General features: G+C 51.6%; 1 protein-coding gene across 3 annotated transcripts in view; it reads left to right on the forward strand.

Annotated features, from left to right (window-relative positions):
- Nucleotides 1-14: 14 nt before the first annotated feature.
- Sh3pxd2b (SH3 and PX domains 2B) overlaps nt 15-22,391 on the forward strand; it is an 85,000-nt gene continuing 62,623 nt past the window's right edge. For all 3 annotated transcript variants that reach the window (XM_026780326.1, XM_026780327.1, XM_005350365.2), the window contains exon 1: nt 15-153. In XM_026780326.1, coding sequence (XP_026636127.1) covers nt 79-153 — 75 coding nt within the window. In that variant the 5' untranslated portion in view covers nt 15-78. The remainder of the gene's footprint in view (nt 154-22,391) is intronic.

Here is a 22,391-nt window from a genome sequence, read left to right on the forward strand (position 1 = left end):
CAGCGGCGGTTAGTGCTCGGCGACTCGGATCGCTTCGGCCCGGTCCGGCCCGCACGGCGCTGGGCGCGGAAAACGGCCATGCCGCCGCGGCGCAGCATCGTGGAGGTGAAGGTGCTGGACGTGCAGAAGCGGCGCGTGCCCAACAAGCATTATGTGAGTCTGCGCCCGCGCCACGCGGCGACCCCAGCCCCGCGCAGAACTTGTGCCCCGCGCCCTCCCTGCCGTCTGTCTCCCCACGCGCCCCTGGTCCCCGCGCCCTCCCCGCCATCTCCCCGAGCGTCCCGGGCCCCCGCGCCCTCCCCGCCATCTCTTCGCGAGCCCCCGCCCTGCCCACCCGTGCAAAAGTCTGGCCGCAGCCGCAGCTGGAGACGCAGACAAACCAGGAGAGAGACCCAGCCTCGTGGTACCAGCCAACCAAGCCCCTCGTCCTTCTGGGCATGGGTCATTTGAGTGCCCCTCTCCAGTAACTTCCGTTTAACAATGTGGTAAAGTTTCCCCAGGAGTACCCCCTTCTGTGAAATGAGAATTTTGTTTGGAGCTGGCAAGGCATGGAGGAAATGGGTCTCCGGCGTCATTTTGCAGATGGGAAGGCTGAGGGTTCTAGAACGTGGACCGTGGGCCCGGCCCACGATGACCCGCAGGTGGGAAGTGGCGTCCAGGGCTGCTTAGGGACCTTGTCTGCGATTGAAGTGGCCGAGGTTCCATCTCAAAGATTCTGGGTAATAGGACAGTGGATCCAGAGGAGGCCCTGGGGACTTCAAGAGTGAAGGGGGATGGTGTCCCTGCCTGGAAGAAGCTGGCTGTGGCAGCCTTGGAGAAGTTAACCGGGAAGGAAAAAAGCAAGAGGGAGGGGGAAAAAAATTCTAACAAAGAAGTGTGGAACAATGACTAGAAAAGGGCGTTGGCTGGAGAAAGGCTGGCCAGGGGCCTCCCTGGAAGCCCCTTCGGGTCTGTTTGTTTAAGAGAGTCATTCTTACAAAGCAGACAGATATACATGCCTTCCATAAGTCGTTCATAAAATTCTGGAAGGAGATGGCCGAGAATCCACTGCACTCTACAAAAAAGGGTGTGCTGTGTTCCCATGTATTGTTATTGGCTAAGCATTCAGTTACTCAGTCCTGGGCCAGCCAGCGGGGGCTGCTTCCTGGACCTGTGGTATCTTTAAATAGAGCTAAGTTTTCCCTGCTTCAGAGCTCAGCTAAATTGTCTTGGTTTCCCCATACCCCACCCCCTTTTTTCCCCTTAACTGTTTAGAATGCTGCCAAATCTTGGTTTCTTGTTGGAGCCTGTTGAGTTGCCTCTTGGGTATGGGACAGTTTTCAGTAACACACCAACTGGAGGAAATCTGGAATCCTCTATGCCGCCTGCCGCCAGATCTGTGAACCCACCAGATCTGTGAGCCCGCCAAACCAGAATAGCTACAGCCACCGAGGGCTGGCATCATCATCCCGTCTTCTGCTCTCACACACCTGTAGTGGTGGTTTTCTCGAGTCCTTTTCACAGACGAGAAAACTAACGGTCAGGAACAGAGCAGGTGTGTGAGTCCAGGCCTGCTGGACCAAAAAAGTTGTAACCATGCCTCTTCTCAGACCCCATATGCCCACAGAGACCCTGCACAAAGTCCTTTCAAAAACTGGGAATCCACTCAGGCCCACACCTCCCTGCCAGCGATTTGAAGCTTTGAGGGGTACCCTCGAACTTCCAACTAGTTGTTAGGGGCCCACTGAGCCAGGTCTATGTAGCAGCCTGCTGTGGGCTCAGCTCTTAGATTCCCAGGTTGCTGCTACTTCCTGAAGTCTGTGTCCTCATCTGAAAGATGGGATGGTGGTGTCCCCTCCCAGTGGGGGCAGTCGTGTGACCAACACGAGGTTCCTTAACTGTAGCCCCGTAGTGACCGTGTCTCTCTGATTGGAAACGTGCTGAAGTCATGCGGGAGCTTGTTCCGAGAACTTGTTCCTCTGAATGCCGGCTTAGTCACTGCTGTGGCAAGGGGCCTTCTCTCTGCGGTCCAGCCGTCCAGCCATCCAGCCGTTGATTCCCCAGAGGAGGAAGGGGGTGGGGCTGGATGCACCTTGAGTCATCCAGAGGAGGGGATAATTTGGCGCTATGGTGGCAGGGTCCCAAAGCCTGCAGCAGCAGACTGGACTGTGTCACCTGTCCCCCAGCTCCACATGCTGAAAGGGGTGGATCTAGAAATGGGTGTTGGCAGCCTGGCTGAAGTAACCTAGCTTCCGCCCTCCATGCAGCAGCTCCCCTTTCCTCAGTTGTGGCAACCAAAAATATGGCCAGGTATTGAGTGTCCCATATCCCTTTGGGACCCATCTTAGTCTGTTTGTTATTGTATAACCAAGCACCTGAGGTGCAGTACTTTGTAAAGTAAAGAGGTTTATTTAGCTGCCTGCGGAGCTGGATGTCCAAGCTGGGGCTCCCTCATCAGTTTGGCCCCTGGACTTCTTGTCTACCTCACAGAGTTGTAGGTGGCATCATGGTGAGATTTGTATATTTAGAGAGACTGGAAGCCAGGAACGAGGGGAGGAGCCTCTATGTTCCTTTGTAACAACCAGCCCTTTGGGAACTGAGGTCCTAGGAGGACTATCTTAATCTCATTTAAGGCCATGCACCCAATGACCTAACTACCTCTCTCTCGGCTCCGCCCCTTAGATCCCACCATTTCTCATGTCACCACGGCTGGAGACCAAGCTCCCAACACAAAACTCTTGGATGTGGACAGACCATATCTGGATGTTAACAGGGGTGTCATCATGTACTCTTGCCCCTGTCACAGCACCCACAGAGCAACATACATATCAGTTTGGAGTGGCCTGGCTGCTGTGTCCCTCTGATTTCATGCCTCGAAGGATCAGAGGCTCTGAGGCCACAGTTGACAACAATGCCTGGGGCTCAGGCCCCCTCTCTACCTCCACATCAGGTTAGCAGCCTCTCCACAAGGCCACCTTCACCCGTGGACAAGGCCGATGTCACTGTGTGTAGCCCCTGCTATGCTTGTCTCCTCAGAGTCTGGGCTTCAGAGCGAATGAAGGAGGCTTCTCAGGGTGAGATACTGTGGCCACCCTCCTTACTAGAGTGTCTTTTACCAACCTGTGGGCTCTGGGGGGGCGTGTTGCGATCCCCTCCCATGATAGTACACACGAGGTCAATCAAGGGCACAGGAGGGCCCCCACAGCAGTACTGACCAGGTTGGAACCCTGGTGTGGGTTTCGTGGTCATGACAGTTCTTTGAGGGTGGTAGACTCCCATCGTGTGACTTCAGTGTCTTAGGGGCATAGGGGGAACAAAGCCCACCCTTGTCCATAGACTCCTGTCTCTGCCAGGTTCTGCATTCATCTCAAATCCTCTCTGTCTTTTTATTTAAAATAAGCACAGAGACAGAGCCCCCACGTGCCCTTCTGGTCACTTCTTTTCCCCAAACTACTGCCCTGTGTCTGTTATTTATCATCTCCATGACCTTCTCAGTTGGTAGCCCAAGCTGGCCTGGAACTAACCATGTAGACCAGGCTGGCCTGGAACTCACAGAAATCCTCCTGCCTTTGCCTTCTGAGTGCTGGAATTAAAGTCTGCCGTGCCTGGCCCCCACTTACTTTTAAAATACAGATCCACTGGCTGGCGAGGTGGCTCAATGTTTGAGAGACTTGCTGCCCTTGTGGTGACCTATTGTAACCATAGAGGTCACTGACATGTGTAGTAACTGTGTAGGTCTGACTAGCCATCACCCCAGTTTTAGAACATTTCTGTCACCCCTTTTGCCATCAGTATCCCCTCCGTGCCCTTTACATGTTTTACCTGCTAGCCCATCAATTCTTGTCTTTGATTCTTTGAAGCTATAAAAATCTTGCCCTGCTCAGATCTGTGTTAATTCAGAAGCCCCAGTTCATTTTAACCACTGCATAGTATACTCCATTTGTGGCTGTTTCTCTCCCTCCTCGAGGTCCTCTCCTGGGGACTCAGGGCTGTTCTTCCCAGCAGTTGGAGCTGTTCCTGTGTCTAGTCCCAGCACCAGAACTCTGCTGGGTCTTATGTTCAGCCCTGCATGTCACCGCAGGAACCATGTCCCTGGATTCCCTCTGCTCTGGGCCTCGATCAGTTGATGTTAGTCTGCTTGCTGCACAGTAGGATCCCGTGATGCTGCTCCTTAGCCTTTCCCTGCCTGCTAAGGAGGCCAAGTGGCCTTTTGTGCCTTCATTGGCCAGCTGAGATCCCTCCTCTGTGAACTGTCTGTTTATCCTTGCTGCTGGCTCAGTCTGTTTTGCCTTTCATCTTCTCTTGATGTGAAAGGTTTATACGTCCGGGATACTAATCTTGCAGGTGGTTAGATTAATGTTCTCAGTTTCCCTTCAAGGAGATCATAGACTCAGAGAATCCAAAATGTGTGTGTGTAAGGTCACTCAGCAGGGAGAGACGGCATGGGAACTGAGCTAGGTGTGTTTGTCTGGGAGATAGAGGCAGCCTTGGGATCCCCACCACAAATCAGGGGGCTCACTGTTGCCACCTCTTCTGAGATGCCAGGGTCATCCTAGGTTCTTCTCTCTTCCCCATGCAAGTCACCAGCCCTTGTCACTTACTCCAGAGAAACTCTGAGTGGATCATCCTCATAGAGTGAGAGATTGTGTGTGTGTCCCTCCTTAACTGATCAGGTACCAGGAACCTGGGAGTGACGGTCGCTGCCGAGGCAGTGTGGATCCTGCCTGTGCTCTGTGAAGCCAGAGCTGTCTTCTGTGTTGTGTGGCAGTCCCCAGAGCTGAGCTGTGGAGTGTAGATCTGCTGCCGCCCATGCATATCCACAGCCGCCGCCCTCCTCTGCCGCCCCTTTTATGGAAACCCTCAAAGCAGGGCAGCCAGTGGGAATGTTAGAGACAAAGTAGCCTGGATGCAACAAGTTCTTTGTGGCAGTAGGGCCGCCTCGCCCAACCTTGGCTCCTGGCTTTGTGAGCGAAGTGGCGCCTCCTGAGAAGATAGTGAGAGGATTCGAAGGTGCTAGAATTCTGCTGGAGAAAACTGCCAGCGACTAGCGCATTTCCCCAGCTTACCTCTGCCATGTGGTGGTGAAGCCTGGTTTTGGTTCTCAACACTGCTGAGCCAGGAGGCCTGCCAGTGGCACTTCCCAGGGTGTCTGAATGACGTGGGTTTAAATGCTGATCCTTAGTGCTGAGCCTGACGACAGCCATTAGTGGTGGCCATAAAGAACCACAGCTTGGCCATGGTCTGGATCCCCCGCTGAGATGTGTAGCCCCTTCCTTCACACTTCTGCTCTTTCCTGCGGCCCCTGCCCAGCCTGGGTGCCATGCTGCAGCGTGAAGAGCCCCTGCAGCCTCCTCTGCAGATGGTTCTATCCCTCACTGTGTCTGTCAGACAGCACTAGCACCCTTGCAGCATTTTGAAAAGGAGATTTATTTTTATCTCTGTGTGCATGTGCTTGTCTGAATGAGTGGATATGTATATGCTGATGCCTTCGAGGGCCAGAAGAGGATGTTCAGTCCTCTGGCGCTGCAGTTGCCTGGGTGCTGGGAACCACACGTGGGTCCTCTGGAAGAGCAGCAAATGCTCTTAATTACCGAGCCATCTCTCCAGCCCCTGAGTAGAACTTTTTCTTTTTTTAAAGTGTTTGTTGCTTTCTTGAGGCTGAGGAAAAAAAAAAAAAAGGTGAGGTGCCTGTCACAGAAGGGAGCTGTGCTGAGCAGGTGGCAAGTAAGATGTCTTCAGGATGCTCTTCTGGGACCTTGACAACTGTGCTGACTGCTCCAATCCCCTCAGCCCCGGGTGCAGGCGACAGGCCCTCCCCTTCCTGAAGGCCTGCTCCAAGGGAGGTGCCCCAGCTACTCCTCTCATACTCTGGGTGCACTAGCATAGCTCCAAGCAGTTGCAACAGTGAATGGGTGCAGACTTTAAACCTGTGCCCTTAGTGGATGGAGCAGGCCCACCAGACCAGTGGGTTCAGATTTCTTCTCTGCTGTTTACCAACTCTGTGACCACAGTCAGATCATTCACCCTCTCTGTACTCAGTGTTCCCATCTATAAAGTGGGGTGGTCAGTAGTTCCAGTTTGAAGAGGCCCGCGTGAGTATGACAGTGGGCCCAGGTCCTGGTGCAGGCCTGACAAGAGCAGCCTTACTAGAAACATCCATGTATATTGTTATTTACCATAGTTGAGGGTTGGCGGCTGCTTAAATGCCCATCGGTAGAGAATCGGATGCACGTGACGTGTACATGCAGAATTCCAGGAGGGTGGTGTAGATGTCCCTGGCTCCTGCCAGAGCATCACATTCAGACTGGCTGTGGGTACGCGCTTATACTCGGGCCCTTCCTGCAGATTGCCGGTGAAGGGTGGAAATGGCCATCACAGACCCAGAAATGGAGCCGATAAAATATGTTGCACTTTTTTCTTTTTTTGCTTGTCGGTGCTTTTTTATGTTTTCCAAATGTTCTGCAATATACACATGGCCCTGTTTTTAGTGAAAATAAAAACGAATGACTGCTTGTTTCAAAAAAGAGGCCACGCCGAGCCAAGGTGGCTCCAGCAGCTTCCCACATCCTGCTGTCCGCCTATGAAGTCCCTCTGGATCCCCCCCATCCTCTGAGAGCAAGGCCTCCTCAGATGGCCTTCTGCTGACCACAGACACTCTTTTTCCATTTCTGCCACACATGACGGGCTTCCATGCGGCTTTCTAGCCATGAGCTGAAGAAGCAAAAGCTATGAGTGTGTGAAATCCCACAGGGCAACCAGGCACGTTGATTTCCTGGCTCTAGTGTGTTTCACCCAGAGGGTCCAGTGCTTCATGGTGCCTGCAACTAAGGATGGGTGCAGATTCATGCAGCCCGGAGTCCTGCAGATACTCTGGTGTGCTCCCTGAGGTCACAGGATGCCAGAAAAGTCCTTCAGTTAGAGGTGTGCTCCAACCCCTGCTCCTGGGGTATTTTGTATGTTTGAGGGCTCCCCAACTCAGGTGCCCACAGTTGGCAAGTGGCCCAGTTATTGCACTACCAGAAAGGACCAGACTGGGGACCCTCCCGTTGAGCTGCACGTCCCCATTCATGATGCCTGGTCTCTGCTTGCAAATTACCCATCTGTCTTAGTTACGGTTATTATTGCTATGATGAAACACCATGACCTTTGGGGAGGAAAGTGTTTATTTGGCTTATGTATCCTGAGTCCCAGTCCATTGCGGGAGGCCAAGGCAGGAATCTGGAGGCAGATGCTGATGCAGAAGGCATGGAGGGGGCTGCTCACTGGCTTTGTCCCTCTTGGCTTGCCCGGCCTGCTTTCGTATAGAACCCAGGACCACCAGCCCAGGAATGGCACCACCCACAGTGGACAGGGCCACCTCCCGTCAATCACTAATTAAGAAAATGCCTGACAGCTGGATCTTGAGTCATTTTCTCAATGAGCTTCCTTCCTTGAGATGACTTCAGCTTGTGTCAAGTTGACGCAACCTCTTCAACACAGCCTCCTTGTTCCTTGGAGGGAAACTGGTGAATTGTCTTCCTTCTCAGGACTTGGTTGCCCCTCCCCTTTGTGTCCCTGCCATTGCAGGAAGGGGAATGAGGTGGCCGAGGGGACACGAGGCCTGTTCAGATGGCCACACGTGGCATCTGGAACCGAACTCTGAGCTGGTACTGTTCTTTGCTTACTGCTGCCCCTAAGATGTCCCTTTTTTAAAGCTGGTGGCTTTGCCAGGCTTCAAAAGCTTTTGTGCAGGATGTCTGGGGACACAAGATGCTGGGATGTTTGTCCTTGGAGTTTACCTATCCTTGGAACAGTGTTCCAAAGCTCATGTTCTGTGGTCCCTTTCTTAGAGCCCAGAGTGGTGACACTGACCAGCCCCTGCACCATGCTGGCATTCCTATCTCCTGGTCAAACATAGGGACACAGTTTGGAACAGAGTAACAGGTGACTCAGCAGCTCAGCAGTGGTGCTATGGATGAGTGGTGTGGCTGCCCCTACTCGCAGGACTCTGTCCCTTTTGGGATCCTGCCATCTGTTTCACCTGACCGCTGCACCATACCCAAGCTGCGGGGCTCCTCCCTCTTGCTTGCTAGCCCAAGCTTTCTTGACAAGCTACAGAGAGGAGGGGGTGGAGGGAGCTGAACTCCACCATCAGCCTCTGCAGTCCTGTCTCGGCCCATCCTGACTGAGCAAATGAGAACCCAGTACACCCAGTACAATATGTGTTCCAGATAATGCGTATGCAGTATCTGGACCGTACTGGTACTCAACGGTGATTCATCACTTAGCTGAAATTAAGTTCTACTGGGCGCTGCGCTTCATACGATGTTGCCAGAGATTCCTCTCTGAAAACAGCACTCCAGCTTCCTCCTGCCGGGAAGTCTACTGTGTCCCGAGAATCCATGGACAAACACAAGGCACCCAGGGGCCAGGTACTCCGAAAATGCGGGGACAGTGTCCATATAGGCAGAGGATCTCCAGGAAAGAGGGCAGACAGACAGAGCACCTGGGGCTGCTTGTGGCCCTGGACTCCATGAAGGTAAACCCTGGTGAGGTAACCTGAGGCTGATCACCCAGTATGAGAGGGGTGATGTCCAGTGGACAAGGGTACGAAAGGTTTGACAGCAAAGACAGACAGAGACTGGGCAAGAAGAAGTGATGTGAGAAGTGGAGGTAGAAGCCATGGATAGGAAATTAAGAGACCTGGGCATCTGGTTCCATGGATGTGGGCTGGAAGTGGGGCTTCTGTGCTCTGCATGGACGATATGCACAGTGAAAGCCACTGAGCGGAGAAAGAAGCTAATCCTCGGAGAGAAGCTGATCCTCAGAGGGAAACTGATCCTCAGAAGCTGATCCACAAAAAGAAGCTGATCCTCAGAGAGAAGCTGATTCTTGGAGGGAAACTGATCCTCAGAGAGTTGATCCTCGAAGGGAAAGCTGATCCTTGGAGGGAAGCTGATCTTTAGAGAGAAGCTGATCCTCAGAGAGAAGCTGATCCTCTGAGGGAAGATGGTTCTTTGGGCCTCCTGCCTGCATCCCAGGAGCAGAAAAAGGGCAGAGCCCATGTGGACAGTGGAGCCAAGACTCGCTCTTCAGGGGACAGTGTAAAAGCCACTGGGATTCTGACATTTGAGCAGTGTGCTAATAACTCTCAGTCTGTTTTGCTTTCGGAATTTAATGATATTTTTATTGCTAATTATGATAATAATGTCAGGCAGTAACTTTCATTGACCTGAGTGTTTCTCACGTGCTCAAGGGTCTCAGACCTAATGCCACTGAGCATGTGAGACAGTGTTCCAGACTAAAAAGCTGATCGATCCTCAGTAAGTGACCAAGAAACCACACACAAAGCCTGACCAACTTGAACCACACAGTAGTGTACAGAACCAGATGAACCTCTCTGCTCCCCATCTCTGAGCAAATGGGGTGTGAGTGACATTAGTACCCCCAGATGCCACAGCTTTAAGAGGGACTCCAATTGGCCAGATGACCTGGCCGTCTTCCTGGTGGAGGTGGGACATCCTCATTGACAGTCCTACTCTTACTTCAAGTAGTGGGCAGCCGAGGTCAAAGGGCACTGGGGTTGGAAAGAGAAGGCTTGGACTGGGCAGGTGACACCGTGCACGAGGGACGTGTGAGACTGCCCTCTTCAGCTTCACATCTGTGGAGACCAAGGTCTTAGAAAGACCAGGCAGTTCGCTCAGGATCACACTTCCCACACTGAAGTGGTGGGAAGCAGTAGCTCTCCACCCCTCACCCTAGGGAAGCTGCCCGAGAGTCCACAGGGTTGGCGTGCTCAGTTCTGCCTAGTGAAGCAGAATCACACGAACCTCCGCCCACAGCGCTGGCCCACCAGCCAGAACCCATGAGGTGGCGTCACTGTTTCCTCCTCTCGGGCCAGGGTGTGAATCAGCAGCTGTGGCTTTGGGCCACCCTTGGCTTCCAGTCAGTTCCACAGATGTGGCTTAATGTCTGCCTGGAGCCAGCTGTGGATCAGGGCCAGAGAGAGAAGCAGTGATGAGCTGACATAGGGCTGTCCTTAAAGGGGGTGATGAAGAGGGTGGAGGGACAGGGCACCCCAGTCCCTGTGAGGGAAGCCAAATGCAGATGGACGCTTGGGGACTGGGGAGCCAGTGCCATCTAGCAGAGGGCCTTCTGCATGGGCCTAGGACTTAGAAAAGGGCTAGGTCTCAGTTTTCACACCTCTTTGAGAATGCCTTCCATTCTGCCCTGACCTCTTTGAGAATGCCTTCCATTCTGTCCTGATGTGACTATATTTTCAGATAAATTTGCTAATTTTTTTCTGCATATTTTAAAATAATTCTCTGGTCCTCATCACTGCTTAAAATCATGGTATCACATGATTTATTGAGATTTTTTTTTAAAAAAGTTAATAAACATGGCTATTCACAATTTTGCTTTTCAATTTAATAAATGGAGTTTGACTTAGTTTCATTCAAAATCCTATGTATTTTATGGATTTTTAAATCATTTTCAGATGGAGTAGTGAATTACATGAGATTGCCAAAAGGGCTCCCCAGAAGAACGAACGTCCCTGCGTAGAATGCTCAGAGGTTGGTAGCCAGGTGGCTTGGAGGTGGCCTGGCTCTGTGGCCTGCAGTTAGTGGCTTAGCCTCTCTGTGCCCATTCTTTCTTCTGGGAAATGAGGGTAGGCTAATGACTGAGGTGGCTTAGTCACAGAGAGGATTTTGTTCACTTCCTGGCACACAGAAGTGCTGAACGAATGGTTCCCTATTTTCTTTTTAAGGATAAACATTGTGTTTGAGGACATTGCGTGAGAGCAGCAGGCATAGTAACTAGAGTTCTGCCCGCAGCCAGTTCCCTCTTAAGCCTTTACCTCCACGGTCAGCTTTCGAATCAGCGATGTGACTTGTCTCTGTGCGTCTGTATCTTCTTTTAAGACGGGGTCTCACCATGAAGCCTGGCTGTCTGCCTCCCAAGTGCTGGGATCCAAGCCTCGGGGATTTTAACCAGCAGCCTCAAGTACACAACCAGTCAGGAATGGTTGCACACACGTCCATGTTCTAGATGGGTGAGGGTCCAGGTCACTAAAGTTCAGATTAATCAGCTTCTGTGAGGACTGGCAGGTTAAGATATCAGTATTAAAACTATTCAAAATAGCTTAAGTATCTACTACTGGGAAAGAATGTGAAATACTGTGTCGCCATGGACCAAGGATCTTTTAAACGAGGTTTGTTCCAATCTTGTTTAGTGAAATGGAGAGATGTTCACCAAACAAGACAAATTAAAAACATAAGTCATCCAGTCGGCCTCTGTGCCTACAGTCTGTGCACAGGCTGGAACCAACCATAGTCTGGGAATGTTGAAGGGGAAAAAAAAGAAAATATTGGGGGAGGATTTACCTGTTGCTGGAGTGTTTTGTGTTGTTAGGCCTGAGATGGCTGTGTCTGTGTAGTTAGGCCTGAGATGGTCATATGTGTGTAGTTAGGCCTGAGATGGTCATGTCTGTGTGATTAGGCCTGATATGGTCATGTCTGTGTTGTTAGGCCTGCGATGGTCGTGTCTGTGTGTCTGTGTGGTTAGGCCTGAGATGGTTGTGTCTGTGTGGTTAGGCCTGAGATGGCCGTGTCGTGTATGTACTGAACGTGTACGGCAGCTGTTTACATTGTGTGCGTGTCGTGTTAGGTGTTTAAGCCTTCTAGAGATGGCCTGAAGTGGATGGGAGGGTCTGGACGGAACCCAGAGCCACGCCTTGAGGACAGAGAGGGATGGCCAGATACGGTGTGATCTTCATTAGCAAAGTGTTTGTGTACAGACCTAGGGTCTGGGGAGTGTGCCAAGAGCATCGTCTCTTGGGTGGGAATGTGGATGGCTTTAAGGCCTCAGACTCTGCAGTTCCTAGGTCTGCTTGTTGCTGTCTGGACGGAGCGAGTTCCTTACCCTCCCCACATACCATCCTCATTGCAAAACAGGAGCTGTAGCCCGGGGACCTCCCTGCAGGGCAGAACAGAGCAGAGCTGCGGAGACACGGACTGTGGCATTTAGTCAGCAGTCACATGAAGCTGTCTTGTTTTTGTGTATTATCCAGTTTTCCCTAAAGAGGAGAGGACAGTGTAGGGTGACGTGGGAGTCCACACAGAGCCCTAACTGGAATGGGAGCATCCGCATCCATCAGGTCCTGAGCCAGCAAGGGTGGACACAGGTGACCAGTCGTACTCACAGAACCTGGCCTATGAGAACCACTTATATTTGATGCAGGAAAAGAGACTTCCGGGTATGTCTGAGGTGGAAGTTGTGTTTGTGCCGCCATGCTCCTTCGCCCATCTGCCCCACGCTAGAATCGTGCTCATTAAATACAAACCCATGGTATTTGCTGGTTTTTCTTTAGAAGGAGCCATGAAGGGGCCCTAGAAAGGAGAGGAATTAGCTTAAGTGCTGGATGCATTAGTCAGTTTTCTATTTCTGTCACAAAATGCCAGAGGTCGAGGAACTTAAACATTTCTTTAGCTCACAGGTGTCAAAACACAAAACGTCCAGATCGTAGGGCAGCAGTGGTGAGAGCCCTCAGCTGTCCTCATAGATGTCAGGAGCTATCACGGGGGTAGGAAAGGATGCCAGAGAACAGCAATTGGCCTTTTACAACTGTCTGCTTCTATAGAATTAATGGAGTCCTGGCAGAACCACATAATCCCCTAGAGACCCATCACCTGGAACTGTGCCCCACTTCTTAAAGGTCCCACGTGGCAAACTGGAGACAAAACACAGGAATGCTTGGGGAACAAATCGCAGCTCTGTTTTAGGAAGGCCTTGTCTGGTTGACCAACGGTGGAGAGCAGGCTGGGCCCAGGTGAAGGAAGCCATGTCGTGGAGGGGATGGCCAACTCGTCCATGAGCAGCAGGCTTCTTTGTTTGCCTTTCCTGCCACCCTAGCCTGCATCTCTCAGCTGACACCCTCATCAGTTCCCATTGCCCTTCTTGTTGTGGGAAGTGCCAGGCTCCTGACAGGATGGGGGTTTCTGGACTCAGTTCTGTGGACTTCCAGGTTCACCCAGATAGCTGGAGTGGATCGGGGCCATAACCAACCCCATTGGGCGCCACATGGGTGCTGGCACTGTGCATGCAGTTGGCTAGATGTCACCTTGTGTTACAGAGGGAGAATAAAGGCTGAGGGGGGACTTGCCCAAGACACACAGCTGGATGGCCAAAGGGCAGGAGTTGGACACACAGGGTGAGGGGACCGGCAAGTGTGGAATTCTGCTATCTTAAGACCTGCCATGTTTACCGGGCGGCCATTTTTGAGATAGTCTTTTTATATAACTCGGGTTGGCCTGAAACTCACTGTGTAGCCTGGACTGACCTGGAATTAATTCTCCTTCTGCTTCAGCATCCCTAATGCTGTGGTTACCACCCCTGCCAGTATGCCCTACGCAGAGAGATCACTCTTGGAAACGACCAAGGACAGCAGACACGGTCAGGCCATGGCTGGTTCATTTTCTCTGGCCGTTAGTCCTGCAGCCCACACCTGTTCACCAGCGCCGTGCCCATCTTCCATGGCGATGTCATTCACCTCCTACAGTCAACTCCACATCATCTGGCCAAGTGCTAGAGGCAGGGTTTTGTTTTGTTTCAGTATTCTTCATTAGATTGACATGTAATGGTCACACATGTTCATGGGGTACACGCTGACATCTGAGCATGCGTGTGTGTGATGGCCAGATCAGGCTACTGCTGTGTTCATCATCTCGGATAAGTCATCATTGCTGTGTGGGAATGTCCCAAATCCTCTCTTGTAACTTCTTCAAAGCATACAGTTAACTGCCACCCACCATGGTTGCCCTGTGGCACTGTAGAATATTGGACACCCGCCCTCCTGTCTAATTGTATCCTATCTCCCCAGTAACCATCCCGTCTCTAGTCCTCCCAGCCTCTGGCCACCTCCATCCGTGAGGTCCACAGTTTTTAGCTTCTCTGTGTACACTGGCTAGTTTCATGTCAACTTGACACAGGTTAGAGTCATCTGAGAAGGGGGAGCCTCAATTGAGAAAATGCCTCCTTAAGATCGGGCTGTAGGCAAGCCTGTAGGACTTTTTCTTTAGTTAATGATTGATGGGAAAGGGCCCAGCCCATGGTAGGTGGTGCCATCCCTGGACAAGGTGGTCCTGAGTTCTATAAGAAAGCAGGCTAAACAAACCACAATGAGCAGGCCAGTAAGCAGCACTCCTCCATGGCCACTACATCATCTCCTGCCTCCAGGTTCCTGCCCTGCTTGAGTGCCTGTCCTGACTTCCCTCGGCAGTGGACTATTACCTGGCAGCATAAGCTGAAATAAAGCTTTTCCTTCCCAAGTTGCTTTGATCATGGTGTTTCATCACAGTGATAGAAACCCTAAGACACCGCACAAGTAAAATCGTGGCCCAATTGCCTGTGCCTTAACTAATTCACACAGCATAATGTCGTTGGCTCCATCAGAGTTGCCACATTCTTTGTCTAGCCAGGTGTACATGGACCACACTTTCTCAGCTGTTTCTTCATCTGCTACAGAGCTGTTTCTGGGGTGTCGTCAGCAGTACTGCAGTGAGCGTGGGGGTCCAGCTATTTCTTCCACATACTGCTTTCACTTCCTCTGGCGGTGTCTCCAGGAGCAGGCTTCTGGGTGGTATGATGATAGTTCTAGCTCTGGAGTGTGGAGGAACCTCCATGCTGTTTTCCACAGTCTGGTACTAGCTCACATCCCCATGAGCCAGGCAGGAGCCTTCTCCTTGGGCATCTTGCCAGCATTTGTGATCTCTTGTCTCTCTGGTAGTCGCCTGCCTGGCTGGGGTGAGGCGGTCCCTCACTGCGATATGACTCTGCTTTTCTGTTTTGAAGGGATCCAGACCCTTGTTCTGGCACATCCCTACTCAGTTCCTGGGTGACTTTGGACGAGTGGTGTTGTGGCCTCTCTGAACGTCATTTTTGTGTGCTACAAAATGGGGCAGATCATATGTTCCACCGCACGAGGTTGGTTTCCTAGAGGAATGGATCATTAGTGTGGTTGTCAGAAGACACCATCACCCCTTAAGACCTAGAGCAATTGTTTCTGAACTGGAAAGTGTCCCCAGGGGCCACTAGCAGAGCTAGCCCCCTTGTGTTCTACAGGGTACCCAGATGGCCTGTGGCCCATGAAGAAACCTTACTAAGATCTCTACTAAGCAACCGCTGGGTGCTGGGTACTGTTCTAGGCCCTTTAGGTGTCTGACCACATTCCATGGGCTTTGGTTCCTACATCACACAGGCTGAGTCCCATTCCCAGCTCTGTCACAGGTGGCTGTGTGACCTTGGGTGAACTATTGACCCTCTATGAGTTAAAAACCAGTGGCATATCATAAAGGAAGTAGCCGTGTGGCACACCTAGCGAGTGTTGTCATCAGCTCCATGGCCCTGGGCAACCCTGTCAACACAGGGCAGCCCCAACTGTTTTCAACCCCTCTCACATTGCCCAGGCACTCCTAAGGCCTGGCAGTCTTCAAGATCTCAACAAGCCCTGAGTGCCTGCCCTGGAGTTGTTCCTAGAAAGCCAGCCTGCAGGTTGGTGTCCTGAGCCTGAGCTTTGGCGCCAGCACTGCTACTTGCCATTTGAAAGTTCCCATGCCGCTCGGGCCAGATGTGTGCAGAAGTGTGTGAGTTGGCAGCCAAGGCTCAGCTGGAGCCACAGGCCCAGGCCAGTGGTGTTTCCATCCTCCAGGACCTTGGTCTGCGAGCAGCGTGCTTTGCCTGAGTAGTCCAGTAGCAGCTCCAGCCTTTGGCCCTGAATGTCCTCCTAACATGAGGGGACATGGGTCAACGTGTGAATAGCCCCAGGCGTGCCCGTGCACAAGGACCCGAGGGTTGGCTTCCCTGCTCACCAACGCTCCAACTTCTGCTGATGGGGCTTTCATCACAAGTGTGCCCAGGGGAAGGAACACGTCATGCTGTGAGCTCCAACCCTGACTTGTTAATTGCCAGGTCTGGGTGCTGACTATGACCAGACAGAGGACAAGCACTATTGGGCTCCTCTAACCCCCGGCAGGTTTGTATCTATAAACCTAGTACTCAGCAGAGTAGAGGAAGGAGGGAGAATCAGGAGTTCAAGGCCAGCCTGGTCTACATAAGATCACAAAACAGAACAGATAACTTTTTCGATCTAATGTTCCTTTTATTTTTGAGATAAAGTCTCTCTGTACACTATTGACTAGCTTGAAACTTGCTACATAGACCAGGCTGGCTTCAAACTCACAGAAATCCACCTGCCTCTGCCTCCTGAGTACTGTGGTTTAAGGCGTGAGCCACCACACCTGGCTGGTCTAATGTTCTGAGCTCTTATAGGCTGCTACAGACAGGGCATTGGACAGTCTAGTTCTCCCAAGGAACACCTGAGACGTCTCAGCAATGGGACGAAGCTCCTATGAAGCTTCTGTGACCCGGTGACATCATACATCCACTGCTGCTTAGAGCGGCTGGAGCAGCTAGCAGAGTGAGGGTCTCCTCCAAGCTCAGCCTATGGCAACATTTTCGTCACAAAGCAGCTCTGTTCCTGTTCCTCTTGGCAACTGAGCTGTTCATTTGTCCATTTCGGGAGCACTGTAACTGAGAAAGGTCACTGTGATCTTTGACCGTTTGGGCTTTTCTTTTTCTCTTTTTATTGGATGTTTCAAAAGCCCACTGTACCCAGGCCCTGGCGGAACAGCAGTAAGACAGGCTGGCCCTGCTGCTGGAGGGTCCTGTGAGGGTGAGTGATAGCTGGGCACATGACTTGGTGTTCTCTGGTGTCTTGCTGAGAGGGTGGCTCTGGCATCTAGGGAGCCCAGAGAACACTGGCCAGCTCAGATGCAGGCTGTCTGTTGAGGCTCCAATGGGAGGTGACTTAATAAGAGGACAAGAGAAGGCAGAGAAAGTCCCCCCTCCCATGAGAGAGACAGTCTCGTGCTCCTGGCTGAGGTCCTTACATGCATGTGACATCCTCTGCTCTGCATGGCTACGGCCCTGGTTGGTTCAGAGCGGGTCTGTGTGTGTCTGCCTTGTGAGTAGTCGAAGCTGAGTAGCACGTCGGACAAAGGGCCCAACTGTCCCTTTAGAGTCATCTCCACCTCCTGCCAGCCTCCTGGCCGCACACCTGCATCCAGGTATAATCACAGCCCTCAGCCACCAGCCCCTGCCTTGCCATGTGCAGAGCGGACAGAGACAGCTAGGACGCAGCCCTAACTCTGGCGCGTCCTAACTGGTGCAGGGCACTGTGGACTCTTGTGTCTGGGCCCCATTCCAGCCATTCGCCTAATTGGAAAAAAAAATGGAAAAGAGAGAGAGGGAGGGAGGGAGAGAAATTGGCTGCCTGCCATCTCCGGTGTCTCTTTGTCTCTTGCTGCAGGGTGCCACTGATTTTAGTGATTCCTGCTGCTGACTTGGGGACAGGAAAACTCTGGCTTGGGGCCCGGAGAACTGGGAGCAGGGACTTGAGAGGGACGTAGGTTGGGGTGAAGCTAACGTGTCCTCCCACTGGTTGATCTCAAGTATGTATGGTTTCCTCCTGCACTCTCACCCCAGGGTGACCCCACCTTCCTGGCAGGTGATCTGTGAGCGCTGGGCCTGGTGGTACATGAGAGTAAACAGGCCCAGATCCAGGGCCAGAGCTGCCGGTCCTGCCTGCGCCTTGGCTTGCCCACCTCTATTGTCCTAGTACTCCCACCGAGTACCCAGCTTTCCCTCCTAGCACCCAGTGTTCCCTGTTAGCACCCAGCACTGCCCACTAGCACCCAGTGTATCATGAAGCTTGGCAGCATTCCTATCCAGGAATAAATTGAATATGTTTTTATTTAAGAGAAATCCACATTTTTCAGCACTTCCTGTGGCAGGGCTGCCGTGGGGTGTGGGGAAATCAAACAAACTGCAGCGTGTTGCAGTTTCAGAAAGAGGCTGGAGGCGCTGACCTACATAGACCAGATGTTGGGCCGACAGCTGGAGAGTTGGCAGATCGCAACCAAAGGGAACCCAGGGTCTCCGGGAGGAGCTGTGGAATCGTGTTTCCTATTAGTTCAGGCCCAGATGAGGCCAGCTGCAGCTACCTCACTCCCCTGCACCCGTGGTCCGCTACATGCTTCCCCCAGCCCCATTTTCTTTCTCCTTTACCTCTCCTCTCCCCTCCCTGTTTCTTCTCTCTCCCACCCCGTCTCTGTCAGACCCCTCACCCTCACCCCTGGCTCTGCTGTCCACGTTGGGCCTCGTGGCCAGGGCGGCACACTGCCAGAGGCAGGATCGCAGTCTGGCTCCTTGCTGGCTCTCTCAGCTTGGAAACACAGCCGGGTGGGAGCTTCAAGGGGAACCCACCTACATTTTAGAGATGACTTTTGCTGTTTTTGAGACATGATACCTATATGTAGCCCTGGCTGTCTTAGAACTCACTCTGTAGACCAGGCTGACCTTGAACTCAGAGAGATCCACCTATCTCTGCCTCCCAGGTGCTGGGGTTAAAGGTGTGCACCCCCATGCCTAGCTAGAGATGATTTTTGATGCCTGAGATCTGTGGACGCCTTAAACATATCCCTAGATGCTCCGTAACAGGAAATAGGTTTATCTGACTCACTTTAAACAGCTTTTTATTGATAATTTCTGGAGCCCAGTGTGATGTTGGGTTCTTGGGCACATTGTCTTCTGATCACATTGGTCATCAGTGTATCTGTTGCCTTAAATGTTTATTTTTCTGTATCTACCCATAGCCTTTCTTCTTGCTGTTTCAAAATCCAAAATGACATCATAGTCATCCCGCCACGCAGTAGAAACCCGGACTCCCTCCTCCATCTGACTGCAGCACTGTCCTTTCCCCAGCTGCCTTCCTCAGCCTGGAATCGCTTAGCAGAGTCACTTTGGGGCTTGCATTGGTGGCAGAGTAGGGCTGCGTTAGTCACTCTGGTCTGATGGCTCTCTGGACTAGCCATGGCCTGTGAACAGAAGCCACAGCCTCTCAATGATGCTCTAATGCCCTCTGCATGCACCCACCCCACCCCCAAGCCTCCCCCAAAGAGCTGTATTCTTCTCTGGGATCAAGAGCAGCATTCTAAAGGGAAGACCCCTGCCCTAACGCCTGCCAAAGGGAGCCCTGGCTTCTGGTTCCCACCCTCCTCCCCATAGACTACGTGGCAACTCCCTCCAACTTTCCCTAACTATAAAATAAAGGTTATCCTAAAGCAGGGTTTTCCTCTGTTAAAGTCTTGGAAGCCCTTGCTGTCTGCCAAGAGCTGAGGCCCTGTCTGCAGGCTCCACGGAATGGTTTGGTCTGCAGAAGGCTGGTTACACCCTCTCCTACATATAGAAGGACTAAAAGCGGCGTGTGGTTTGGAAACCAGGGTATACAGTCCAGAGGCCCACCCACTTGGCCTCTGCTGGATCCCAGGGCTTCTTGTAGGCCAATTTGACAGCCGGCCTAAGAGTTCTTCACATTGACACTTCTCTGAACAAGCTATTGTCTGGAGAGCCCAAAGGTTATCTCAGAGAACGTAGAAGACAATTCCCTTCCGTGGAAGTTCATCTGCAGTAGTATGAGGGTCGGATCTCTCCGTGCAGCTGGATTGTAGCCTGCCCCCATGCAGACGTTGCTAATGAATAATCAGCACCATCCGGCTGACGTGTCTTTCTCAACCCCCCTGCAGGGAAACGGCCTTAGTCCCACTTGGGCCTTTTCTTTAGATTTTTTTTTCAGTCACCCCCAGGTCACTGCAGACCACCCACGGGCCTAGAAGAGGCAGGGGAGTGCTTCTGACTTTAGAAATGCCATCCACTGGGCTGTGAACTACAGAGCTTCAGATGCAGAGAGAATGGCAGGGAAGTTGGTGAACTCAGGACCAGCCCGTTCCCAGCTCTCCACACCCCATCAGAGCTTTTCTCTGCCCACAGACTGCCTTACTATATATTCCCAGCACAGCCTGGCTCCTCACACGCACTTACGGAGACAGTTCCGTTACTTTTAGAGGGGAGCTGTAGCCATCTACCATAAATGGAAAGCCAGTAACTCTTGCTAGAAATAGGACCAAGAAACTCTGGTGTTAAATTCCCCCTGGCCAGTATGGCTTGCTCTGAGATTGTTGGTCCTTCATGGTAGGAGACCAGAACATTGGGGAAGAGTGTGAGGAAGGTAAAGAAGCCTCAGCCTCTGGTCCCTGCAGCCCCCAGTGTGACCACCGTCCTATAACCAGCATCATGTTGTTGCTCTAAGCCTGGAGTTGGAACCAAGCCAAAAACCCCCTACAAACTCCAGCAATAGATCTGCAGATCAGAATAAGATTGGAGGATGCCCCACAGCCTCCTGGAACAACTCTCAGCGTGTTTGCAGTTCATATGATGAAACTGTTTGAGATCATAGCTCTGTGTGTGCCGAGCACCAGCTGCAGCCATCAGGCTACCCTGGGAATGGTCTGTCCATGTTCTGGGGCCTTTCCAGGTGCTGGACCATAAGCTAGTGGGTGAGCAGGAATGAGGCATGTCCATTGTCCCAGGACTCGGGTCCCTCCCACAGGAGAGGGCTTGGCCATCTCTGTCCTACCACCTACTCTTGCCAGGGCCCAGCTCTGATTTCCCAAGGGGCTGTACACTAGATTTTGGCTTCAGACGTTTTTCTTGGAAAAGCCAACCCTTTGGGTATTGACGTTGGAAATGGGCCTAGGTTTCCCACATGCTCTATGGGGGCCCTGTAAGGACTCGGGGCTCATGGCCCAGGTGTAGACTTGCCAAGGGTGGTAAGGGTGAAGGATTAAACAATATTTAGAGAACATTTCCTGCAGGTCCCATCCCCGAGCTAAGATTTTATTTAGCCTAAGTTCCCTTTCTGGAACTTTCTGTCAGCTCGGGAGGTGAGAATGGCCAGCATCCTTGGCCCGTTTTGTAGGGAACACAAAGGTTCCCAGAGACAGATGTCATACTCTACCTCACACCGTAAGTTCTGGGTGCAGATTGCCCAGCCGAATCTAGTTGATTCTAGTCTAGGTCAGCGCTAGACCCTGCCACCCTGCACTCGGCATCCCTGTGGCCCTGGCCACACTTGTACTGAGTGGCTTTGAGGACAAGCAAGAAGATGCTAGCCTGGGGTATGTCTTTTGTATGTCTTTTGTTCTTCCTAGTAGACAATATAGATGGCCTCTGACTTGTAGCTGTTTAACTTGTGACTTTAAAGTGCACTTTGGTCTTGAGTTCGGCTCTTCTCTCCAGCCGGTGCTGTTCGGTCAGATACTCTTGTGACGCTGCAGTGTTAAGAAGCCGCAGCTCCTGGCCAATAACACAACTCGAGGAGAGCAGCTGGCACCCACGCAGTGGGCGGTGTGGCCAAGTGGCAGTGTTGGAGAGGTCAGGTGGAGTCAGTTCCTTTTTTGCTTAAGGTGTTCAACTTAGGGGCTTATCAGATACAGCCCATCACTGGAGAAACAGCTCAGCAGTTACTAACACTGATGTTCTTCCAGAGGACTCAGGTTCAATTCCCAGTACCCGCATGGTAGGGCAGCTCACAACTGTCTGTAACTCCAGTTCCAGGGGATCTGATACCCTTAGACAGACAGAACAAAACATTAATGCTCATAAAAATAAAAAATTAATTAATTTTTTAAAAGATATAGCCCATCATAAATAAATTGATTTTTAAAAAGATATAGCCCATCATAAATCGAAGAGCATTGGTACAGGATAAAAATGTCTGGTAATATGAGAAAGCATCAAGACCAGAATTTAAAAATATTCTCCTAGCCCAGAGTCACCACTGGGATTTGTGTCTACAGGAACACACGCACACACATTTTATGTGGAGTTCTGTCCTCATTATTTACATTTATGACTTTATATCCTTGATGACATCATCTGTGGTCCAAACCTACACGAATGGCTTTGGGGGATGTTTACAGGCATGGACTTGCCCCAAGTGCAAAAATTCACATCTTCTAGCAATACATGACATTCTCAGCTGTGGTTGAACAGGACGGCGTTTGGCTCTCTTGTTTTTGCTCTTGTGTCCTGATAATTGGTTCTACCTTTTACATTTGTGTGTTTTTTTGTTGGTAATTTCAATATTTTAAACAGCCACAAACCTGGGCTGAGGTACAGCTTGGGACCCTGAGTTAGAAAGGCCCACTGGGCCTCATGTGTGTGCATGAGTTAGAAAAGCTTCATTCAGGCTCTGGTGATGGAGCTGCTGGCCATTGAGTTCAGTGTGAATGAAGTAACCGTACATATTAATAAGGTGTCCTTAAACGTAAGCACAGGTGATGAAGTCATATATTGATCTGATGATAAAAAGGCCTGAAAACTTGAAGGATCATGACTGTGTTTCCCCAAGAAGTAATGCTAAAGTGTTGCCCGAGCCCCTGGTCCTGGCAGTGCTGTGGAACAGAGCCACTTCAGGTGGCAAGAAGCAGCTGTGCATTTGTGTATGTGTGCTGCGGCATGTGTGTGTGGTGTAGCAT

Source organism: Microtus ochrogaster, chromosome 7, assembly GCF_000317375.1.
Source record: "Microtus ochrogaster isolate Prairie Vole_2 chromosome 7, MicOch1.0, whole genome shotgun sequence".
Lineage (NCBI taxonomy): Eukaryota > Metazoa > Chordata > Mammalia > Rodentia > Cricetidae > Microtus > Microtus ochrogaster.